Genomic DNA, 18,366 nt, shown 5'->3' with positions numbered 1-18,366 from the left:
TGTTTTTTTATTTTTTTAGTCTATTTTATTGACGTCTTTTATTGTTTTATTCTATTTTTGTATATGTTTCTTTACTTGTTTTATTTGAAATGCTTGTAATTTGATTGCTTTTTATGGTTTGTTTTTATGTGCAGCACTCTGGAAACAGTTGTGTTGTTAATAGTGCTATGTAAATAAAGAGATTGGATTGGATTGGATAAACCATTGATGAAAAAAATTAAATATTTATTTGAACTGTTCATTTGACAATGACTAAATCAACCACTTGGGTATGACAAAAAGTCACTCAGTCTATAAAAGGTAAGTTTAAGGCTTGTTAGACTGATATTATTTAAATAAATACTAACCACCTCTTCAATGATCAACTCTTGTTATTTTCCAGGCCTGATTATCTGCTTAGAATGTTTTGTAGTTGTCAGTCCGGTTAGTTCACTCAAAAGAGAAAGTATGTTAGGAGTTTCAATGGCCGTGGACGTACATATTCTTCTTTGCTCTCTTCTTCCATTGTTGTTGACCGTAGCTCAATCTTCAGCCGAAAGTGAGTGATTCTTTTGAACGCAACATATCTCTGGCTTGTTTGTTTTGTGTACCTAATGTTGTGGTCTGTACTTTATCAGGAATTTCAAATAAGTTGATTGTTGAGTTAGGGCTGGGCGATATATGGAATGTACTCGATATATCGCGGGTTTGTCTCTGTTTGATATAGAAAATGACTATATCGTGATATTCGAGTATACCTTCTCACGCAGTTGCTTTCAGCTGCGGGCATTACACTACAGACATTTGTCACTCTTTCTGGTTTCTCCCTCACAGAGACTTAAACAAGCGCACTTTCTTACATACGTCACATACGTATACGCCCTCGCGGAGCAGAGAGGTAGCAGCATGGGTAACGTTAGCTGTGGTGCGAGTGGTAATACGAGAGAAAGAAGGTGCGAATCTGGTAACAAATGAAGGTGGAATTAATTCCCAAGAAAAACAGCACGGGGTCCATCGTCTGGCGGAGGTTTGGCTTCAAGCGGAAATATGTCGAACAGACAACAGTAATATGTCAAGTATGCGGCAAAAGCGTTGCTACAAAAAGTAGCAGCTCTACTAAGGTAGCATCATTTGAAAAGTCACCAACTAGAGCACGGGTCTCAAACTCAATTTACCTGGGGGCCACTGGTATGGCGTCACATTAGTGCCAAAAATCCGAGCGCATAAAAACTGTTATCGCGCGCTGATTCTCCACTTCGTGCGCGCGCGACACCCTTTTGCGCGCGCGCGGTGCCTTTTTGCGCACGTGCGGTGCCTTTCTGCGCGCTCTCTGTGTACTCCTGGCATCTCTCCTCGCGCTGTCATGTTTCTTTTTGGCACTTTGGGGGCGGGTATGCTTAGACGCCCCCTCCTTTCTGATTGGCTCTGAGCATTTTTCATATGACTAATCATTCTCCAGTGTAGCAACGTTGTAGCCATCTTACCTCGGACATCTAGCCTCAATCATTACATTGATGTCAATGGTACATGTACTAATTAAATTACCATAACTTGCTTGATTTTCGACCAATTTAAAAACGGTTTGCCTTGTTACAAATCTTATTACATGTAGATATGACATAGGATGCTGTACCTGTTGAAATTACCTCTTTCACTTTAAAAAAAAAATGACTTAATTGTGCAACATAGTTGTGTAGGGTCAGTGTTAGTCAGTTCTCTGATTATTTTAAACTGTTTCAGAATACATTATTAAAAGCTATTTTTAACATTTTAAAAACAAAATTCAAAGATTATTTCAATAATTTTATGGCTGAATCAAAAGAAATTCCATAAATTAGAAAACAAATGTTCAAGAAGAAGTGAAAATATAAAATAATGTTATGGTTGGATGTTATTGCTGGTGGACCAGTTCTGGCTGAAAGATGTGATTATGGTGTTTGTTGTCTTATTATTTATTTGGGTCACATTTTGTATTACCCTGTATTGTGTTTATGTGGTATGAAATAACCTTCATCAGCGCGCGACATTTTTTTATCCACTTCTTCCTCCGTAAATCTTGATACATATTGACGATGACCCGCCCTGCTATACTTCTGATTGGCTCTGAGCATTTTTCGCCTGACCAATCAGAAAGAAGGGGCCGTCCAAGCATACCCGCCCCCAAAGTGCCAAAAAAATACATGACAGGAGAGATGCCAGGAGTACACAGAGAGCGCGCAGAAAGGCGTCGCGCGCGCAAAAAGGCACCACGCGCGCGCAAAAGGGTGTCGCGCGCGCGCACGAATTGGAGAATCAGCGCGCGATAACAGTTTTTATGCGCTTGGATTTTTGGCACTAATGTGACGCCATACACTAGATGCAGAGTCTGGGTGAGGCTGGGCCACAAGAAAAGATTTCTTAAAAAAATATTTTTAAATGTCTTTATTTTTATTTTCAACACAAAATTAAATCAAGATATAAATGAACAAAATGAGAATTAAGTAAATAAATCAGTCATAAGTAATAACAATAATAATTTGATTTCTCCAGTCAGCAACATACTTACTGTGATGTTATGAGCTAGGGAATATAAGAACTACACTGCCCAGCATGCAACAGTAGTGACGAGCGTGCGCGGTAGCCCCGGTTAAGGTTTTATGTCGCCATGTCGGCAGCTAGAATGTGGTTATGAGTGAGTCTGCATTCATTACAATTAGACAGACAACACACTTACTATGTGAGAAGTAACAATAAATAAATCCCTGAACCTGAACATGGCTTGAACATGGTTTCTCTTGCCTACTTCTTGCTGCTAGACACCTGGCAGCGCTTCCTCTCGCATAGCTGAGCAGGAGAGAGGAAGCAGTTGAGACCCTCAGTATGGCTTGAAGATGATCATCAGTAAGTCTGGACCTGTACTTGGACGTATTGAAGTTCAAGGTGGAGAAGAGCTTTTCGCACAAGTATGTGCTCCCAAAAAGGCACATGGTCCGCTTGTACATTTGGGAAAGCTCAGGGAAGCTGGGAGGCAATTCTCTCAAAAATTGTCCAAGTTTGTCTGCTTTTCCACTCACCCAGAACATTGAAAGAGCCATTTTGGACCCAAATAACAAAAATCGTCTCTGTCTGGAGCCAACGGGAGGGGGGGGGGCCTCGCTGTGGAGTTTACAGTTACGGTAGCACAATTAGCCCCGAACCGGCTAACATCACGACTAACGTGTTACACGTCCGATGCGCCCAGCGACTCTCTGTCGGAGTATCAGCACTGGGGTCCAGTGCACCACAGTTTTGTATTGTCGCTCGGTCCTTCGGCGGAGTGCTTTGGGAGCTACTGGACCGCTCGTCTCCCCGGCCCGGACTGTTACAGCGGCGCCGGGGGAGGGAGCGAGAGAGAGAGACACACACACAGTGACAGAGCGAGCGAGCAGGAGGGCGAGTGAGCGAGGGAGGGAGGGAGGAAGAGCGGCAAAACGTTTCTCTGCTTGCATCACGCAAGTGACATCAATGTTCGGCCCTCGAGAGCCATATACCACACCGTGATTGGTAGATTCCTTCAGCTCCGCACACAAAGCTGTCAAGCGCCATTCATATAAAACTTGCGGCCGCATTAACATTAAACTTTCATATAAGGTGGGGGCAAAATAACGTCTCAATTGCGTGTCTGAGACCCCTGTTTTAGAGTAACCGAATCGGTCTGTGTTGACAGAATTGAGCGTCACATGCTTGGCATCAGAAGATTGTGTGCTCCCGTGTCGATTCTCCTCTGATGGCCGTGGTGCTCGCGTCATGTGGTACAAGAAAAATGCGGTGGTGAGCTGCACACGTTACGGCAACACCAGCTGGGTGGTCGGCCACAACTCGCCGGCCGACATGTACAAAGGCAGGACGGACCTGTACGCAGACCAGGTCCTGGAGGGCAACGCCACGCTAGTGCTGAGGAACGTCACTCCGCGAGACAAGGGCAAATACGTCTGCATCACCTTCACGGAGCCGCAGTCCAGCTTGTCAGGCGTTATCACCGTGACGGTGAAAGGTAGACCAACTCGGCAGGTGTCACCTTTGGGTGAAACGTGACTAAGGCCGTCTTTTGGTTTGTGGTGCAGCTCCCGTCAGGAAGGTCCACATGGAGTTCCGTGACGAGGCGGTCTACTGTCGAGCAGAAGGCATATACCCTACGCCCACGCTGACCTGGTCCGTCGAGCCGCCCAGTGAACCCAAACTCTTCTACAACAAAACCAAGATGAAGGAAACCCTTCTGGGCTTCTTCGACATCGAGAGCGCCGTGCAGATGAAGGCGGCCGACACCAGCAACATGAACATGACTTTCATTTGTGAAGTCGCCAGCGAGGAATTGTCTAAAAGAGCACACCTGAAGGTGAAAAGTAAGGGCCGCAAAATGACAAACCCTCTTAAATCCTCACTGATGTTTCTCCTCTGCAGGCGCCATCATCACACCCGCTGGCGACAATGTCAAAGTGCCCTGCACTCTACCTCTCAAAGAACTCGACAACTTCGGTCTCACCTGGAGGGTCCGGCGCATGAACCTCAATAATACGGGGAGCCACCTGTTGCTGTCGGACATCTGGAAGATCCAGGAGATGAACACAAGTTCGGTATGGCGCCATCTGATGCTGCCCAGCGTGGAATCGCCGCATCAGGGCACGTACACCTGCGAGGTGCAAACACCTGATGTAACGTACCTCACTCAGACAGCCGTCATTGTGATCTCAGGTAATGACATCATCATCACTTGTTCCCTACAATGATTGACATGAACGTAACTATTGGGACAACTGATGATTAAAAACAGCTCAAATTTTGACTCCAGCATTCTGGTTTTCTTACTCTTCCAAGTCTGTTTCAACGGTCCTTGCTTTGAGTACTGAAAACCGAAAAGAGGCACTTCCTAAAGTTGAAAGCACGCAACTGTCCAAAACTTATTGGTTAATAACTAAGGGCTCTAGTTGGGGCTCTAGTCCAACACTCAATTGATTCATGAACAGCTTTGTCCCAACCAGGGCCGGGACATTTGCGTGTAAATTAAAGAAAAATAATGTGAAACCCGAGGGCTGTCATATTGAACAAGTTAACGCATGCAATTAATCACAAACAGTTATCACAATTAATCATACATCAATGCAGATTAATCACCTGAGTTATTTAAACTGCACATTAAAGCTGCATCAGGGGTCGGGGACCTTTTTGGCTGAGAGAGCCATGAAAGCCAAATATTTTTAAAAATGTATTTCTGTGAGAGCCATACAATATTTTTTAACACTGAATACAACTAAATGCGTGCATTTTTAAGTAAGACCAATATTTTTAGAGTATAATAGGTCTCTTATTCTTTTTAATACCATTGTTTTTCTGAAGCTAACCAATAATAAATAAAATACTTCTTACCATTAATGCGACTTCTTGAACAGGTGCGGTAGAAAACAGATGGATGGATTAAAATGCATGAGAATGTTTTATATTTTGAATGTTATTTTTAACAGTGAGATTACCAGCGGAATTATTCATGATTTATCGTGTTAAGCAATGTCAGCTAAGATTTATCTGAGAGCCGGATGCAGTCATCAGAAGAGTCACAGGTTCCCTACTCCTAGTCTACATCATCGACAAATGTGGATAACAATATTTGTCGACAACGGTCGTAACGTCACCAATAGTGTTTTTCCGGGCGGGCACCACCACTCGCAAAAACATTTCCTCTTATTCTTGTTAAAAACATGAATACCTTGCTCATTCTGCAAAGCGGACCTTGTTTTTATGCGAGTACATCTGTGATACGCGAGCATTTAAAGCAGAGGCATGATGTCGGACATTGGAGGGAGGATGCAGCTCAACCTTGGTAAGAGTGTTAGCTTATGCCCTGCTAGCGAGCTAACGTGTGATTCTATCATTTCCGCCCAAGTCAGCCATCTAAACTTTGTCTACTTCAATTCAAGTACGTTTTACAGCAACATCCATTTGCAGTGCCAAAAAAAGGGCACGACACACACACGCACGCACACACACACCAATGCGGAGGTATCATAAGATTAAACATACAATCTATTGAGTAGCCAACATTTTAAGAATTAATCAAAGATATAATTTAACACATTGAGCTCATTAGAGTGCTAAAACTGCCAAGAGTTAATCAATAGTAAATATAACAGTTTTCAGCTTTTTAAACATCACAAAATGCTTCTTTTCTTTTTAAGGAAATTAGATTTAGTGTTTTGTTGTTTGTTTCCATTGCTACTGTTTTTTAATACACAAACAAGATTAATGGTATTTTATAGCAAAGTGACTTTCCTTTCTTTTAAATGGACAACATTTACAAGTCATTTTATTTTTTGTAACAGCTCAATGAGCAGCACAGATACAGCATAAACATATATTTATGAATGAATTAGTCATCTTTGTTAGGAAGCACATGCTTAAAATAACTTAAGCTGCATTCAGAAGTCGATGGAAAAATTGGAGCCATTAAATATTGATTATTATCACTATCCGACTAATCGTTTAGATAGTCGTTGACTAATGGACTATCATTATAATCGTTGGTTGCAGCTCTACACACATGCACCTTTAGCTGAACGGTGGATGATTCTCAGAAAGATGGCGTGGGTTATCATACGGTCAGTGTTTAGGTCAATGCATACGCCAATGCAAAGATGAGAGAAGAAACTAATTTCGCTTGAAAATACATTTCGATGGGACTTTAGATAAAACGGTTACAAAGTTTTCAGAAAATAAATGACATGCATTGAAGTAAAAACAATTAAAAATGTTTATGTAAGACATTGAGACAGTTAATTGACAGTCGTGTCAAAATATTGGGGCCTTTCTTTAAATTCATTTAAATTATGCAGGCAAGTAATTTACTGCGATTAATCATGATTATAATCACATCTCAAAAGTGAATCGTCGGACATCACTAAAACCAAAATACCGCATTTCTTTGCATGTCTTTATTTCTGGAACATTCCTCAGCCGCCTTGTTCCTAACACACCGTTAATACTGATGTACATGATGCATTGTATAACGTCTACGCTGCCACCATTTTAATGCTTACTTCAGCAGTTACGTGTGGACAGCTAAGATAAATAAGCCCGTATCTGACGAATTACAAATCCACTGAAGAGTTTGGCGTTCCTTTAAAATGTTGAATTAAACTGACTTAAACGTAAGCGTTAAAGCTTTGTGCATATTGTCAGCCGGAAATAATATTTTAGATTTGTTCTTTGCTAAAAAAAAATTGCACTAATTGGTCTGTTGTGTATGTGAGGGCCTTAGACTTAGACTTCTTTTTATTGTCATTCAAATTTCAACATTACAGTACAGATAAGAACAAAATTGTGTTGCATTAGCTCGTTGTAGGGCAGGATAAAAGAGCAATAAGGTGCAGATATAAATAAATAGATTACTGTACAGATAAATATATCGCACTTTTGCATATGCATCCACGTTTATGGATGTATGTTATATTGGCTTTATATTCCAGCGAGTTAATCCGTTTTTGAGGGCTTGATGTAATATCAGTATTTTCGATGGCGGGTGAAAGAAAGCTTTACATCATCCCATTTTCCTTTATCAGATAATCTTCTGCCATGGTGGTTTTACATCGGATTGCTGGCCTTCCTCCTGAGTCTGTCCTTCTGGGCCGTAGGATGTCTGTCCAATAAAAGTGAGTCCGCGCTAAGCGACGTAACAGGACTGTGTGGAGCTGATGACAACTCGGCTGATCTCTCCTTTTCAGCGAGGTCCTCGAACAAAGTCAAGGACAAAGAACAGGACGACACCACAATCAAGACAAAGAACAACACTGACAAGGAAAGTCTAGAATAAAAGATTGCGAAAGGTCTTCATTCATGGTATTGTTTCTTATGCTAAATCTTCTCTTTGCAGTTGTACTCATTTTCACACAAAGTCATGGACAAAGGACATGAGGACGGGGCGCAAGCATCACAGTCAACACGCTCATCATCAACATCAACACTGACGACAACGGTCAATGGCTCGACATAAAAAAATGCGTGTAGCAAAACACGAGCAAACTTGATAGCACACGCAAAGCTGAGCTAAGTTTTTTCACCAAGCACTGCATCTCTTAAAGAGGCTGTTTGCAATTCAGCTACATTTTTGCCAATCTACTTTAAATTCACCAATCCTCGACTCCATGGCGGCAATTATATATATATATATTAGGGCTGCAACTAACGATTAATTTGATAATCGATTAATCTGTCGATTATTACTTTGATTAATCGATTAATAATCGGATAAAAGAGACAAATTAAATTTCTATCCTTTCCAGTATTTTATTGGAAAAAAAAAACAGCATACTGACGCCATGTTCTTTCAACTTGCCAAATAAAACAAGGAAAATGTTACAAAAATGCACACTTTTGACACCCCTGCTATAGATAATAAAAAATTAAATCTGATAAATGTATCGATAAAAAGCAGAGCCTGACGACGCATGCGCGTTTATCACAACTCTCTCGCTCTCTCTGTCTCTCCGCCTCCCTCACCAATGCTGCTGCACGCACAAATTGTTGTGTTTTTAACCTTCTTAACCCTGAACGTACATTGAAAATACAGGCAACCCTAACTCAAAATGCCGGACATTTGAGGCATTTAAGAAACACCGCCCGACAGCCCCGCAAAAGAGGACATGTCCGGTGAAAAGAGGACGTATGGTCAGTCTATCCTAGCCCATGCTAGGACGTGAAACCGATCGTTGCTAGTCCTCTTTTGCTAGGATGCTAGCAGCTAACGGGCTAGGATAGACGGACCATACGTCCTCTTTTCACCGGACATGTCCTCTTTTGCGGAGCTGTCAGGGCGGAGTTTCTTAAATGCCTCAAATGTCCGGCATTTTGAGTATTGTTTACACAACAAGCTTAGGTCCTTTAATGTGTGCAGCAAGCTGTTGGAGATATTTTATCAGTCCGTTGTGGCCAGTGCCCTGCACTTTGCAGTGGTTTGTTGGGCGAGCAGCACCAGCAAAATGGACTCAAACCGGATTGATAAACTGATCCGGAAAGCAGGCCAAACTATTGGCACGCAGTTGGAGGCGTTTGTGTCAGTGAGGGACAGGAGGACACTGGACAAACTGCAGGTAATCATGGACAATCCTGCCCACCCACTCCACCTGACAATTAAGGGACAGCGGAGCTCATACTCCAACAGGCTCCTTCAACTTCCTTCCCGCACTGTGCGATTCAAGAACTCCTTCATTCCACACTCCATCCAGCTGTATAATCACTCGCCATACAGCAATAGATGACATCTGCCTATTACCTGACACCTGACATGTTAGCTACTTCTCTTTGTTTATAATGTCTATTTTCTATTTCCTGCTGGATCTACTCTCTATTTTATGCTGCTGCTGTCACATACTGTATATACTGTAATATTGTACATGGTCATTGGTATATATTGTATATATGTTATAGACATAATATAATATATCTGTATATATATTATTGTGTACATATATTATGTATATATTCGTATATATGTTAGATTTTTTTATCGCTATATTAGTCTATTTATACCTGCATTGTCCTTTCCATCCTTACACTTTCCATCATTGTAACTGAGCTACTGTGTTGAACAATTTCCCTTGAGGATCATTAAAGTTTGTCTAAGTCTAAGTCTACTTAATATGTCCGTGTGGAAACTCGTTCGGTACACTTCCGCACTGAAACGAAACCCCCGTACCGAAACGATTCGATACAAATACACGTACCGTTACACCCCTATTATTTTGATTATTGTTTCTCAGCTGTTTGTAAATGTTGCAGTTTATAAATAAAGGTAAAAAATAAAAATAAAAATAAAATAAAACATAGCCCCTGCGCATGCGCATAGCATGGATCCAACGAATCAAGACTAATTTAATCGCCAACTATTTTTATTATCGATTTTAATCGATTAGTTGTTGCAGCCCTAATATATATATATATATATATTTATATATATTGCAGTCATCTGGAGGCATGTCTTAATGAAATCAAACAATGGATGTCCAGCAACTTCATGCATCCTAACGCTAAGGAAACAGAGATGTTGACTATCGGCCCTGCTAGACACAGGCACGAGTGTAAGGATACCACTTTGAAATTAGGGCTGGGGCATATGGCTGGAAGCTGATCTTGCACTTTCTGTTTTGAAATGACATGAATGTTTGTGCCACTGTTTAATAACTAAATACAGTTTTGGTAAATTGACATAGTTGTGATTTCCTTCTCTGCATGAAAGTTTAAAATGAGCATATATTAATGCAGTAATGGTAAATGGGTTATACCTGTATAGCGCTTTTCTACCTTCAAGGTACTCAAAGCGCTTTGACACTATTTCCACATTCACCCATTCACACACACACTGATGGGGGGAGCTGCCATGCAAGGCCCTAACCACAACCCATCAGGAGCAAGGGTGAAGTGTCTTGCTCAAGGACACAACGGATGTGACGAGGTTGGTAGAAGGTGGGGATCGAACCAAGAACCCTCAGCTTGCTGGCACGGCCACTGTCCCAACTTCGCCACGCCCCCTTGTTCCAGTATGAACAAGACTGTTTTAATGTAGACACATAGAATCATTATACTGCTGTGATTATATGCATCAAGTGTTCATTCAAGGCTAATGCAAAATATCGAGGTATGTATCGTGTATCGTGACATGGCCTAAAAATATCGAGATATTAATAAAAGGCCATATCGCCCAGCCCTATGTAAGTCCAAATCAAAACTGTTCTCGAGTTGCATATTTCGCACGAGAAATGCAATGTAATGTAACTCAGATATGGTAACACAAGCGAGCAGTAGAGAATATGAAGTGATTTTTGGTCTAGGGCAGGGGTCGGCAACCCGCGGCTCCGGAGCCGCAAGCGGCTCTTTGATCACTCTGAAGCGGCTCAGCTGCATACTTGCCGACCCTCCCAATTTTTCCGGGAGACTTCCGGATTTCAGAGCCTCTACCGGAAATCTCCCGGGGCAAACATTCTCCGATTTTCACCCGGACAACAATATTGAAGGCGTGCCGTGATGGCACTGCCTTTAGTGTCCTCTACAACCTGTTGTCGCGTCCGCTTTTTCATCATACTATCTGTGTGCCGGACCAGTCACATGTTGTATGCGGCCTCTGCTTACACACGTAAGTGACTGCAAGGCATACTTGGTCAACAGCCATACAGGTCACACTGAGGGTGGCCGTATAAAACAACTTTAACACTGTTACAAATATGCGCCACACTGTGAACCCACACCAAACAAGAATGACAAACACATTTCGGGAGAACATCCGCACCGTAACACAACAGAACAAATACCCAGAATCCCATTCATCCCTAACTCTTCCGGGCTACATTATATACCCCAGCTACCACCAAACCCCGCCCACCTCAACCGACGCACGGACGAGGGGGGAGGTTGATGTGTGAGGGGGCAGGTTTGGTTGTGGCTCATGTGTGTCTGCAGAAGCCGCATACAACATGTAACTGGGCTGGCACGCTGTTTATACATGTTGAAGAGGGCGCTAAAGGCAGTGCCATCATGGCACGCCCTTATTATTGTTGTTAGGGTGAAAATCAGCAAACATTCGAGAGAATAGTTGCCCTGAAATTCGGGAGTCTCTCGGAAAAATCGTGAGGGTTGGCAAGTATGACGCTGTCAAGCGGCATTCATATAAAACTTGCGGGCCGCACTAACATTACATTTACATATTAAGGTGCGGGCCGCGTGTCTGAGACCCCTGGTTTATACGTAGCACAAAGCAAAAAAAAACTTTGTATGCAGTGTTATTTCATTTTAAATTTCAAAAGAGTTTTGTGGCTCCCGTTGTTTTCTTTAATTTGTGAAACGGGTCAAAATGGCTCTTTGAGTGGTAAAGGTTGCCGACCCCTGGTCTAGGGCATGATTTGCTTTATTCATTATTGACGTGTTTCTTGCTACTTTATGTTGTATATTTTTTACATGAGATTTCCAGTTCAATTTATCATCAATCATTATACCTAGAAATGTGGTTTCATTCACTCCTTCAATTTCTAGTCCGTCTATTTGTATTTGCGTTTGACTTTCTCTTCTACTGTTACCAAATAGTATTATTTTAGTTTTACTGAGATGCAGACTGTTTTTGTCAAACTATATTTTTAATTTGTTCATTTCTCCTGTTATTATTTGTATTAGCTTCTGTGTGTTCTCTCCTGAACAAAACGCTGTTGTATAATTAGCAAATAATACTAACTTTAAATCTTTTGTTACTGACATTTGACGATACATGGTGTGTGTATGTTTACTATTATAAATGCTGTAATTAACGCCTCTCTTAAACAATGTCCAAGTCTGTATCTTTTAACTCACACTAGTCACTAACCTTTCTTAGCCCAAAGTGACATAATGTAGTATGAATAAAAGGGGTCAAACTATTACAGTTCACACGTATAACAAAAATTATTACAGAATTATCACAGCAAAAATAAACTTACATTAATGCAGAATCAATTGGACGCTTGTTCTTGTTTCTGAAAAACTCATTTTGTTAGCTAGCTAGCAGACATATTCCCGCCCAATGACGGAGTCGCAATCAAGTGCAAGACGTCATTCTTGGGCGGAAGTGATGATTATTTCAAAATAAGATATCGGCAAGCTAAAAAAAAATAAATAAATAAAAAAAAAGATTATTTTCAGCCTGGTTTAAAGGTCACCGCTTTGTTACGAATCTAATGTAGTGTCGCGCATAAAAACATCTCACCTCGCTTGTCAAGTTGAAGTAAAAGTCGACTAGTAAAGGAAATGGAGTTTTGAGTTAAAGCGTAGTCTTGACATTAGAGTCGTTTTTTATGAATGCAAATCTGATCACTGGCGCTTCCGTAAATCTTAACTAGGCCTCGAAGCTCAGCATTGTCGTGCCACTTCCCATTAAAGGAAGCGACAGAGAATGCAGATGTTCAGCACTGAGGAAAAAAGTATTTATATTAATTATTTATTTGACCAATCCCTAAAGTAACCGTTAGGGGGCAACAAAATTCACTCAGTCTGAACCCTTAACTTAAATTAGGGGTGTCAAAGTGGTTTTCATTGAGGGCCACATCAGTGTTGTTATACAGTATGTATTAATACACATGTATAATCCATTCATGATATTACTTCACAATTGCCTATGCATTTGATTATTAGATTTGTTTACGAAATCATATTATATTACTTGTTTTTATTTTTAGAAACACAATGTAATGCAGTATATGTTTGTGGCATTATCAGACAATTGCCTTAGTTGAAAATATTTGCAATTGCTTGCAGTACATACATTTTTTCTCTGAAAATGGAAAGGACAAAAACAAAAGTATTTGATTGACTCTTGCTATTCCCAGACTTTTGCGGGCCACGTTAAATGATGTGCCAGGTTGGATTGAGTTTGACACCTGTGCTTTAAATCACTCTATTTGACAGTTCATTGCTCGTTAGACTGTTATCATTTAAAGAAATAGTAACCATCCATCCATCTTCTTACGCTTATTCGAGGTCGGGTCGCGGGGGCAGCAGCCTAAGCAGAGAAGCCCAGACTTTCCTCTACGCAGCCACTTTGTCCAGCTCCTCCCGGGGGATCCCGAGGCGTTTCCAGGCCAACGTGTCCTGGGTCTTCATCACGGCCTCCTACCGGTTAGACGTGACCTAAAAACCTTCACAGGGAGGCGTTCAGGAGGCATCATGACCAGGTGCCGGACCCACCTCATCTGGCTCCTCTCGATGTGGAGGAGCAGCGACTTTACTTTGGAGAGCCCCACCACCCGACGGAGGAAACTCATTTCGGCCGCTTGTACCCGTGATCTTGTTCTTTCAGTCATAACCCAAAGCTCATGACCATATGAGATATTTTTAAGCGTTCTTTTTTAATCTATAGTCATGTTTAAATCAGCTAGTATTTTCCCATGCAGTGTGTCTTGTCGTGACCTCCTTGCTTTTATCTTATGTCCGCTAGTAAACTCTTTGTTTTGTCTTAAGGGCTCCTGTTTGTCGGCTCACAGAGCTGTTTTGGCCAGTTCCTTATCTAGTTTGAAGTAGCAGCTGTGTTTCTTTCTGGGCGGGAGAGGGGCTGTGTTCGCTCTACATAAGCTGACTCTTTTTGTTTGAATTTAGACCTCGCTTGCTGATGCTATTGTTGCGTTGTAAGGGCTGGTCTCCTGAAGCTTTAGTAAAATTTGGCCAAGCACTATACTGTTTTTTACTCAACATATATGTCATCGAAAGAAGTTGGGAGTGACCAGTGTGTTTTATTCCCTGAGAGGAAGACTGGTCGCGCAACAATACACTCAGGCTGCGATTGCAAGTTCTCTTAAACTAAACAAGAGGTTCAACAAGAGGAACTAATAACCAACATTAATGATCAACTCTTGTTGTTTTCCATTAGCAGGAGTTCTTTGCAGTCGTCAGTCCAGTTTGTCCACTCAAAAGCGAAAGTATTTTAGTTTGTGAGACATGGCTGGCAAAGCACAGATCCTTCTTTGGTGTCTGCTTCCATTGACGACCCTCGCTCAAATTTCAGATGAAAGTGAGTGATTTTTTTGCTTCTTTTGTGTACCTGATGTTGTGGTCAGTACCTACACCACTTCATCAGGAATTTGAATTAAGTTGATTGTTGTGCAAATTGGTATCAATCGCTGACTCTTATGTGAAAAGTTGATTCCTGAATTTAGCAGGAAATATTTGGCAACATCAAATTGCATTTAAGGCTGGATTTTAGTCACGACGTTGTCCCTCGTTAAAAAAAAAGAGCAAGGGAAGCAAAATGTCGCAGGTATGTGACACTAAAGTGACATTGTTTGAGACAGGACAAATGTGTGTGTTTTAACCAAAGGACATGAAGCTGGCCTGAAAGTTGTGGCCAAGATTATGATTTACTTACGAGATTATTTCATGTAAAAGTGGGGAATTAACCCTTCAGTGTTCTAGAACAAAACCACCAGGCCTAACCAAAAAAGTCTTGCAGAACCAGTCAGAGTTTTGAAGGAAAAACAAGATTGACTGGTAAAATCACGACACGATAACTTAAAAATAAAGACAACTTCAGATTGTTTTTTCTGTTTAAAAATAGAAGATGTCGTTGTTTGTTTTTTACACTTACAAGTTGCGGTTAATAGTATTCTACCTTTATATGTCGTTATTTAAACTTTCTGCTGCGGCACTTTCCAAGAAGGCGTGCAACGGGAAGAGGTGGTGGAACGCTCGAGCGAGGTGAGGGGCCGACACCAGCGTCAAACCACAGACTTTACATTCCTCATTGGTGTTAATTTTTAATCCATCAAGATAAAAAAATATATATCAAAATCAAATTACAGGATGTTATTTACAGTATGTAGTTTGATCATTTTCCTCGATGGATGTGCTATCATCATGTGGTTTATTTTGGACATATGTGGCATCATCTACAAAGATACAAATAATTGCTATTTCGCCATCCAGTGGACACATTTAGAACAGCAGTTTCTTTCATTCAAAAATTTCAGGTATATTTTTATACTTAGCAAACTACGTTTGACACCCCTGATGTAGAGTAACCGAATCAGTCTGTGTTGACAGGATCGAGCATCACATGCTTGGCATCAGAAGATTGTGTGCTCCCGTGTCAATTCTCCTCTGATGGCCGTGGTGCTCGCGTCATGTGGTACAAGAAAAAGGCGGTGGTGAGCTGCACACGTTACGGCAACACCAGCTGGGTGGTCGGCCACAACTCGCCGGCCGACATGTACAAAGGCAGGACGGACCTGTACGCAGACCAGGTCCTGGAGGGCAACGCCACGCTGGTGCTGAGGAACGTCATTCCGCGAGACGAGGGCAGATACGTCTGCATCACCTTCACGGAGCCGCAGTCCAACAAATCAGGCGTTATCACCGTGACGGTGAAAGGTAGACCGACTCGGCAGGTGTCACCTTTGGGTGAAACGTGACTAAGGCCGTCTTTTGGTTTGTGGTGCAGCTCCCGTCAGGAAGGTCCACATGGAGTTCCGTGACGAGGCGGTCTACTGTCGAGCAGAAGGCATATACCCGCCACCCACGCTGACCTGGTCCGTCGAGCCGCCCAGTGAAGCCAAACTCTTCTACAACAAAACCAAGATGCAGGAAGCCCGTCTGGGCTTCTTCGACATCGAGAGCGCCGTGCAGATGAAGGCGGCCGACACCAGCAACATGAACATGACTTTCATTTGTGAAGTCGCCAGCGAGGAATTGTCTAAAAGAGCACACCTGAAGGTGGAAGGTAAGGACTGTCTCAAAATGACAAACCCTCTTAAATCCTCGCTAATGTTTCTCCTCTGCAGACGCCATCATCACACCCGCTGGCGACAACGTCAAAGTGCCCTGCACTCTACCTCTCAAAGAACTCGACAAGTTCGGCCTTACCTGGAGGGTCCGACGCTCTGAGCCTGTCCCCGCCCTCAGCGTCAAAGACCCGGGGAACCAACTGTTGCTGTCGGACACCTGGAATATCCAGGATATGGACACACCTTCGGTATGGCGCCATCTGATGCTGCCCACCGTGGAATCGCTGCATCAGGGCACGTACACCTGCGAGGTGCGAACACCTGATGTAACGTACCTCACTCAGACGGACGTCATTGTGATCTCAGGTAAGATCGGAATAAAACCCACTGCAATGTAATTTACATTAAAACTACCCTGACGAGTACAATTTACCAAAAAAACGCTACCAATAATTTCTGATATTACATTTTAAAGCATTTATCAGGCGATAATATCGGCAGTCCGATATTATTGGACATCTCTAATTATTATCAAGGCTTAGGTCAGGCTGATAACAAAAATAAATACTGATCAAAAATACGGCTATAGAAGGTATTCATAAGTTCTGAAACAAATAGATTCTAACTAAGAAATACTACCTAAATCAATAATAATCATTATTATAATAATATGTACGTTTTTTTTAACGAAATGGTCATTAAAATTAAAGTGCAAACTAAATTACAGATTTGTCACATTAGTCATAATTTTTGCGCTTAAGAAACTTGTTTAGGACTTTGGCTCCAGACGTCTTCGGTTTGTTTGATATTCCGCCACAAATGGTGGAAAATTGTTTTCCAATGGAGTACTGCTGCGGCCCATACGGACCACGGCTGAGAGACAGATATTTTTTGGTGGCCCAACAATGGACCTATGGTTAAGAAACACTGCTTTACATCATTACCTTTTCCTCCATCAGATAATCTTCCGCCATGGTGGTTTTACATCGGAGTGCTGACCTTCCTCCTGAGTCTGTACTGCGGCGTCGTATTATGTCTGTCTGGTAAGAACTAGTCCGCGCTAAGCGACGTAACAGAAGGACTGTGTGAAGGTGACGATAACGAGGCTGTGCTCTCCTTTTCAGGGTGGCGCTCACCCAAACAAAAGGACAAAGAAGAGGACACCACCGTCGAGACAGATGTACAATAACATTTTCCAACAGATCATAACTCATGTTATTGTTGATTATGCTAAAACTTCTCTTTGCAGCTATAAATATAACTTTGTCATGCATTTATACAACGTGTTTCATGTTTTAACTCAATATAAGTACAGTTGTTTGTGTATATGATGTGTGTGTGTGTGTGTGTGTACTTACTGACTTTACAGTAAAAACCTCCATTCAATTCACCACAAAGTCTCCTTTGGTCAACAGGTGCGTGGTCTACAAACACAAATAACCGCAGAGGTCTTTCAAAAAGCACAGGCAGTAACAGTTGTGGCTGTAGGCAACCTCCCAATGTAGTTTGTTACCTTTACAAGGTTGGGAGGTAGCAGCATTTGACGCGTCATCAACAGCGTTGCCTACCTCCGCCTGCGCTTTTAAGTGTTGTTCCTCCTAAGTGTTTATTATTAACTCATCGACTCAGCAATATGCTTTTTCTACCGCGATTACAACATAGGTTCTGTTGCTGTTGTGTTATGCAATATACAGTGGAACCTGGATTTATTCGCTTTTAGATCGAGCCAAATATGCCTCTGTGTCTGAACCGTGTGCACGGACGCTTCATTCAACCATTTTGTGTCACGCCTGCAGGCAAAAAGCAGGGCACAGCATTGTTGTTGGAGGCGGAGCCCCCCACGTCACTTGCTGCACACTACAAGTCACTTCTCACTGCTTCAGCGTGCGCGCCTTTTGTGTGTTTTGTCCACTTAAATCAGTGTTTTGCAACCTTTTTTGAGCCGAGGCACATTTTTTGCGGTGAAAAAGTCCAAAGGCACACTACCAGCAGAAATCATTCAAATATGAAACTCGATATTGACAATAAAAAGTCGTTGGATATGACTTTAAACCATAACCAAGCATGTATCAATATAGCTCTTGTCTCAAAGTAGGTGTACTGTCATCACCTGTCATATCACGCCCTGACTTATTTGGAGTTTTTTGCTGTT

The 18,366-nt window shown here is 42.0% G+C and overlaps 2 protein-coding genes across 2 annotated transcripts; both read left to right on the top strand.

Annotated features, from left to right (window-relative positions):
* Positions 1–4,065: 4,065 nt before the first annotated feature.
* On the top strand, positions 4,066–8,641 carry LOC133609199 (uncharacterized). The gene is made up of 5 exons (XM_072913538.1): positions 4,066–4,340; positions 4,399–4,689; positions 7,548–7,637; positions 7,710–7,783; positions 7,859–8,641. Exons 1-5 carry the CDS (start codon positions 4,082–4,084, stop codon positions 7,976–7,978), a joined length of 834 nt encoding a protein of 277 aa, XP_072769639.1. The 5' UTR covers positions 4,066–4,081; the 3' UTR covers positions 7,979–8,641.
* Positions 8,642–14,345: 5,704 nt separating this feature from the next.
* Positions 14,346–17,614, top strand: LOC133609399 (V-set domain-containing T-cell activation inhibitor 1-like). Its single transcript, XM_061964955.2, has 6 exons — positions 14,346–14,506; positions 15,535–15,861; positions 15,932–16,210; positions 16,272–16,580; positions 17,174–17,257; positions 17,339–17,614. The coding sequence occupies exons 1-6, from the start codon at positions 14,434–14,436 to the stop codon at positions 17,401–17,403; spliced, it is 1,137 nt and encodes a 378-aa protein (XP_061820939.1). The 5' UTR covers positions 14,346–14,433; the 3' UTR covers positions 17,404–17,614.
* Positions 17,615–18,366: the final 752 nt, after the last annotated feature.

This window comes from Nerophis lumbriciformis, linkage group LG07 (assembly GCF_033978685.3).
Source record: "Nerophis lumbriciformis linkage group LG07, RoL_Nlum_v2.1, whole genome shotgun sequence".
Classification (NCBI taxonomy): domain Eukaryota; kingdom Metazoa; phylum Chordata; class Actinopteri; order Syngnathiformes; family Syngnathidae; genus Nerophis; species Nerophis lumbriciformis.
The sequence above is the reverse complement of the archived record's forward strand: the minus strand, read 5'-3'. Positions and strand labels throughout refer to the sequence as shown.

Bases quoted from the DNA above. Each gene is read 5' to 3' on its own strand.
- LOC133609399 (XM_061964955.2), top strand. From the start codon at position 14,434: ATGGCTGGCAAAGCACAGATCCTTCTTTGGTGTCTGCTTCCATTGACG. The intron at 15,862-15,931 runs GTAGACCGACTC...TTTGTGGTGCAG, and splicing joins TATCACCGTGACGGTGAAAG to CTCCCGTCAGGAAGGTCCAC. The intron at 16,581-17,173 runs GTAAGATCGGAA...TTCCTCCATCAG, and splicing joins GGACGTCATTGTGATCTCAG to ATAATCTTCCGCCATGGTGG.
- LOC133609199 (XM_072913538.1), top strand. From the start codon at position 4,082: ATGGAGTTCCGTGACGAGGCGGTCTACTGTCGAGCAGAAGGCATATAC. The intron at 4,341-4,398 runs GTAAGGGCCGCA...TCTCCTCTGCAG, and splicing joins AGCACACCTGAAGGTGAAAA to GCGCCATCATCACACCCGCT. The intron at 7,638-7,709 runs GTGAGTCCGCGC...TCTCCTTTTCAG, and splicing joins AGGATGTCTGTCCAATAAAA to CGAGGTCCTCGAACAAAGTC.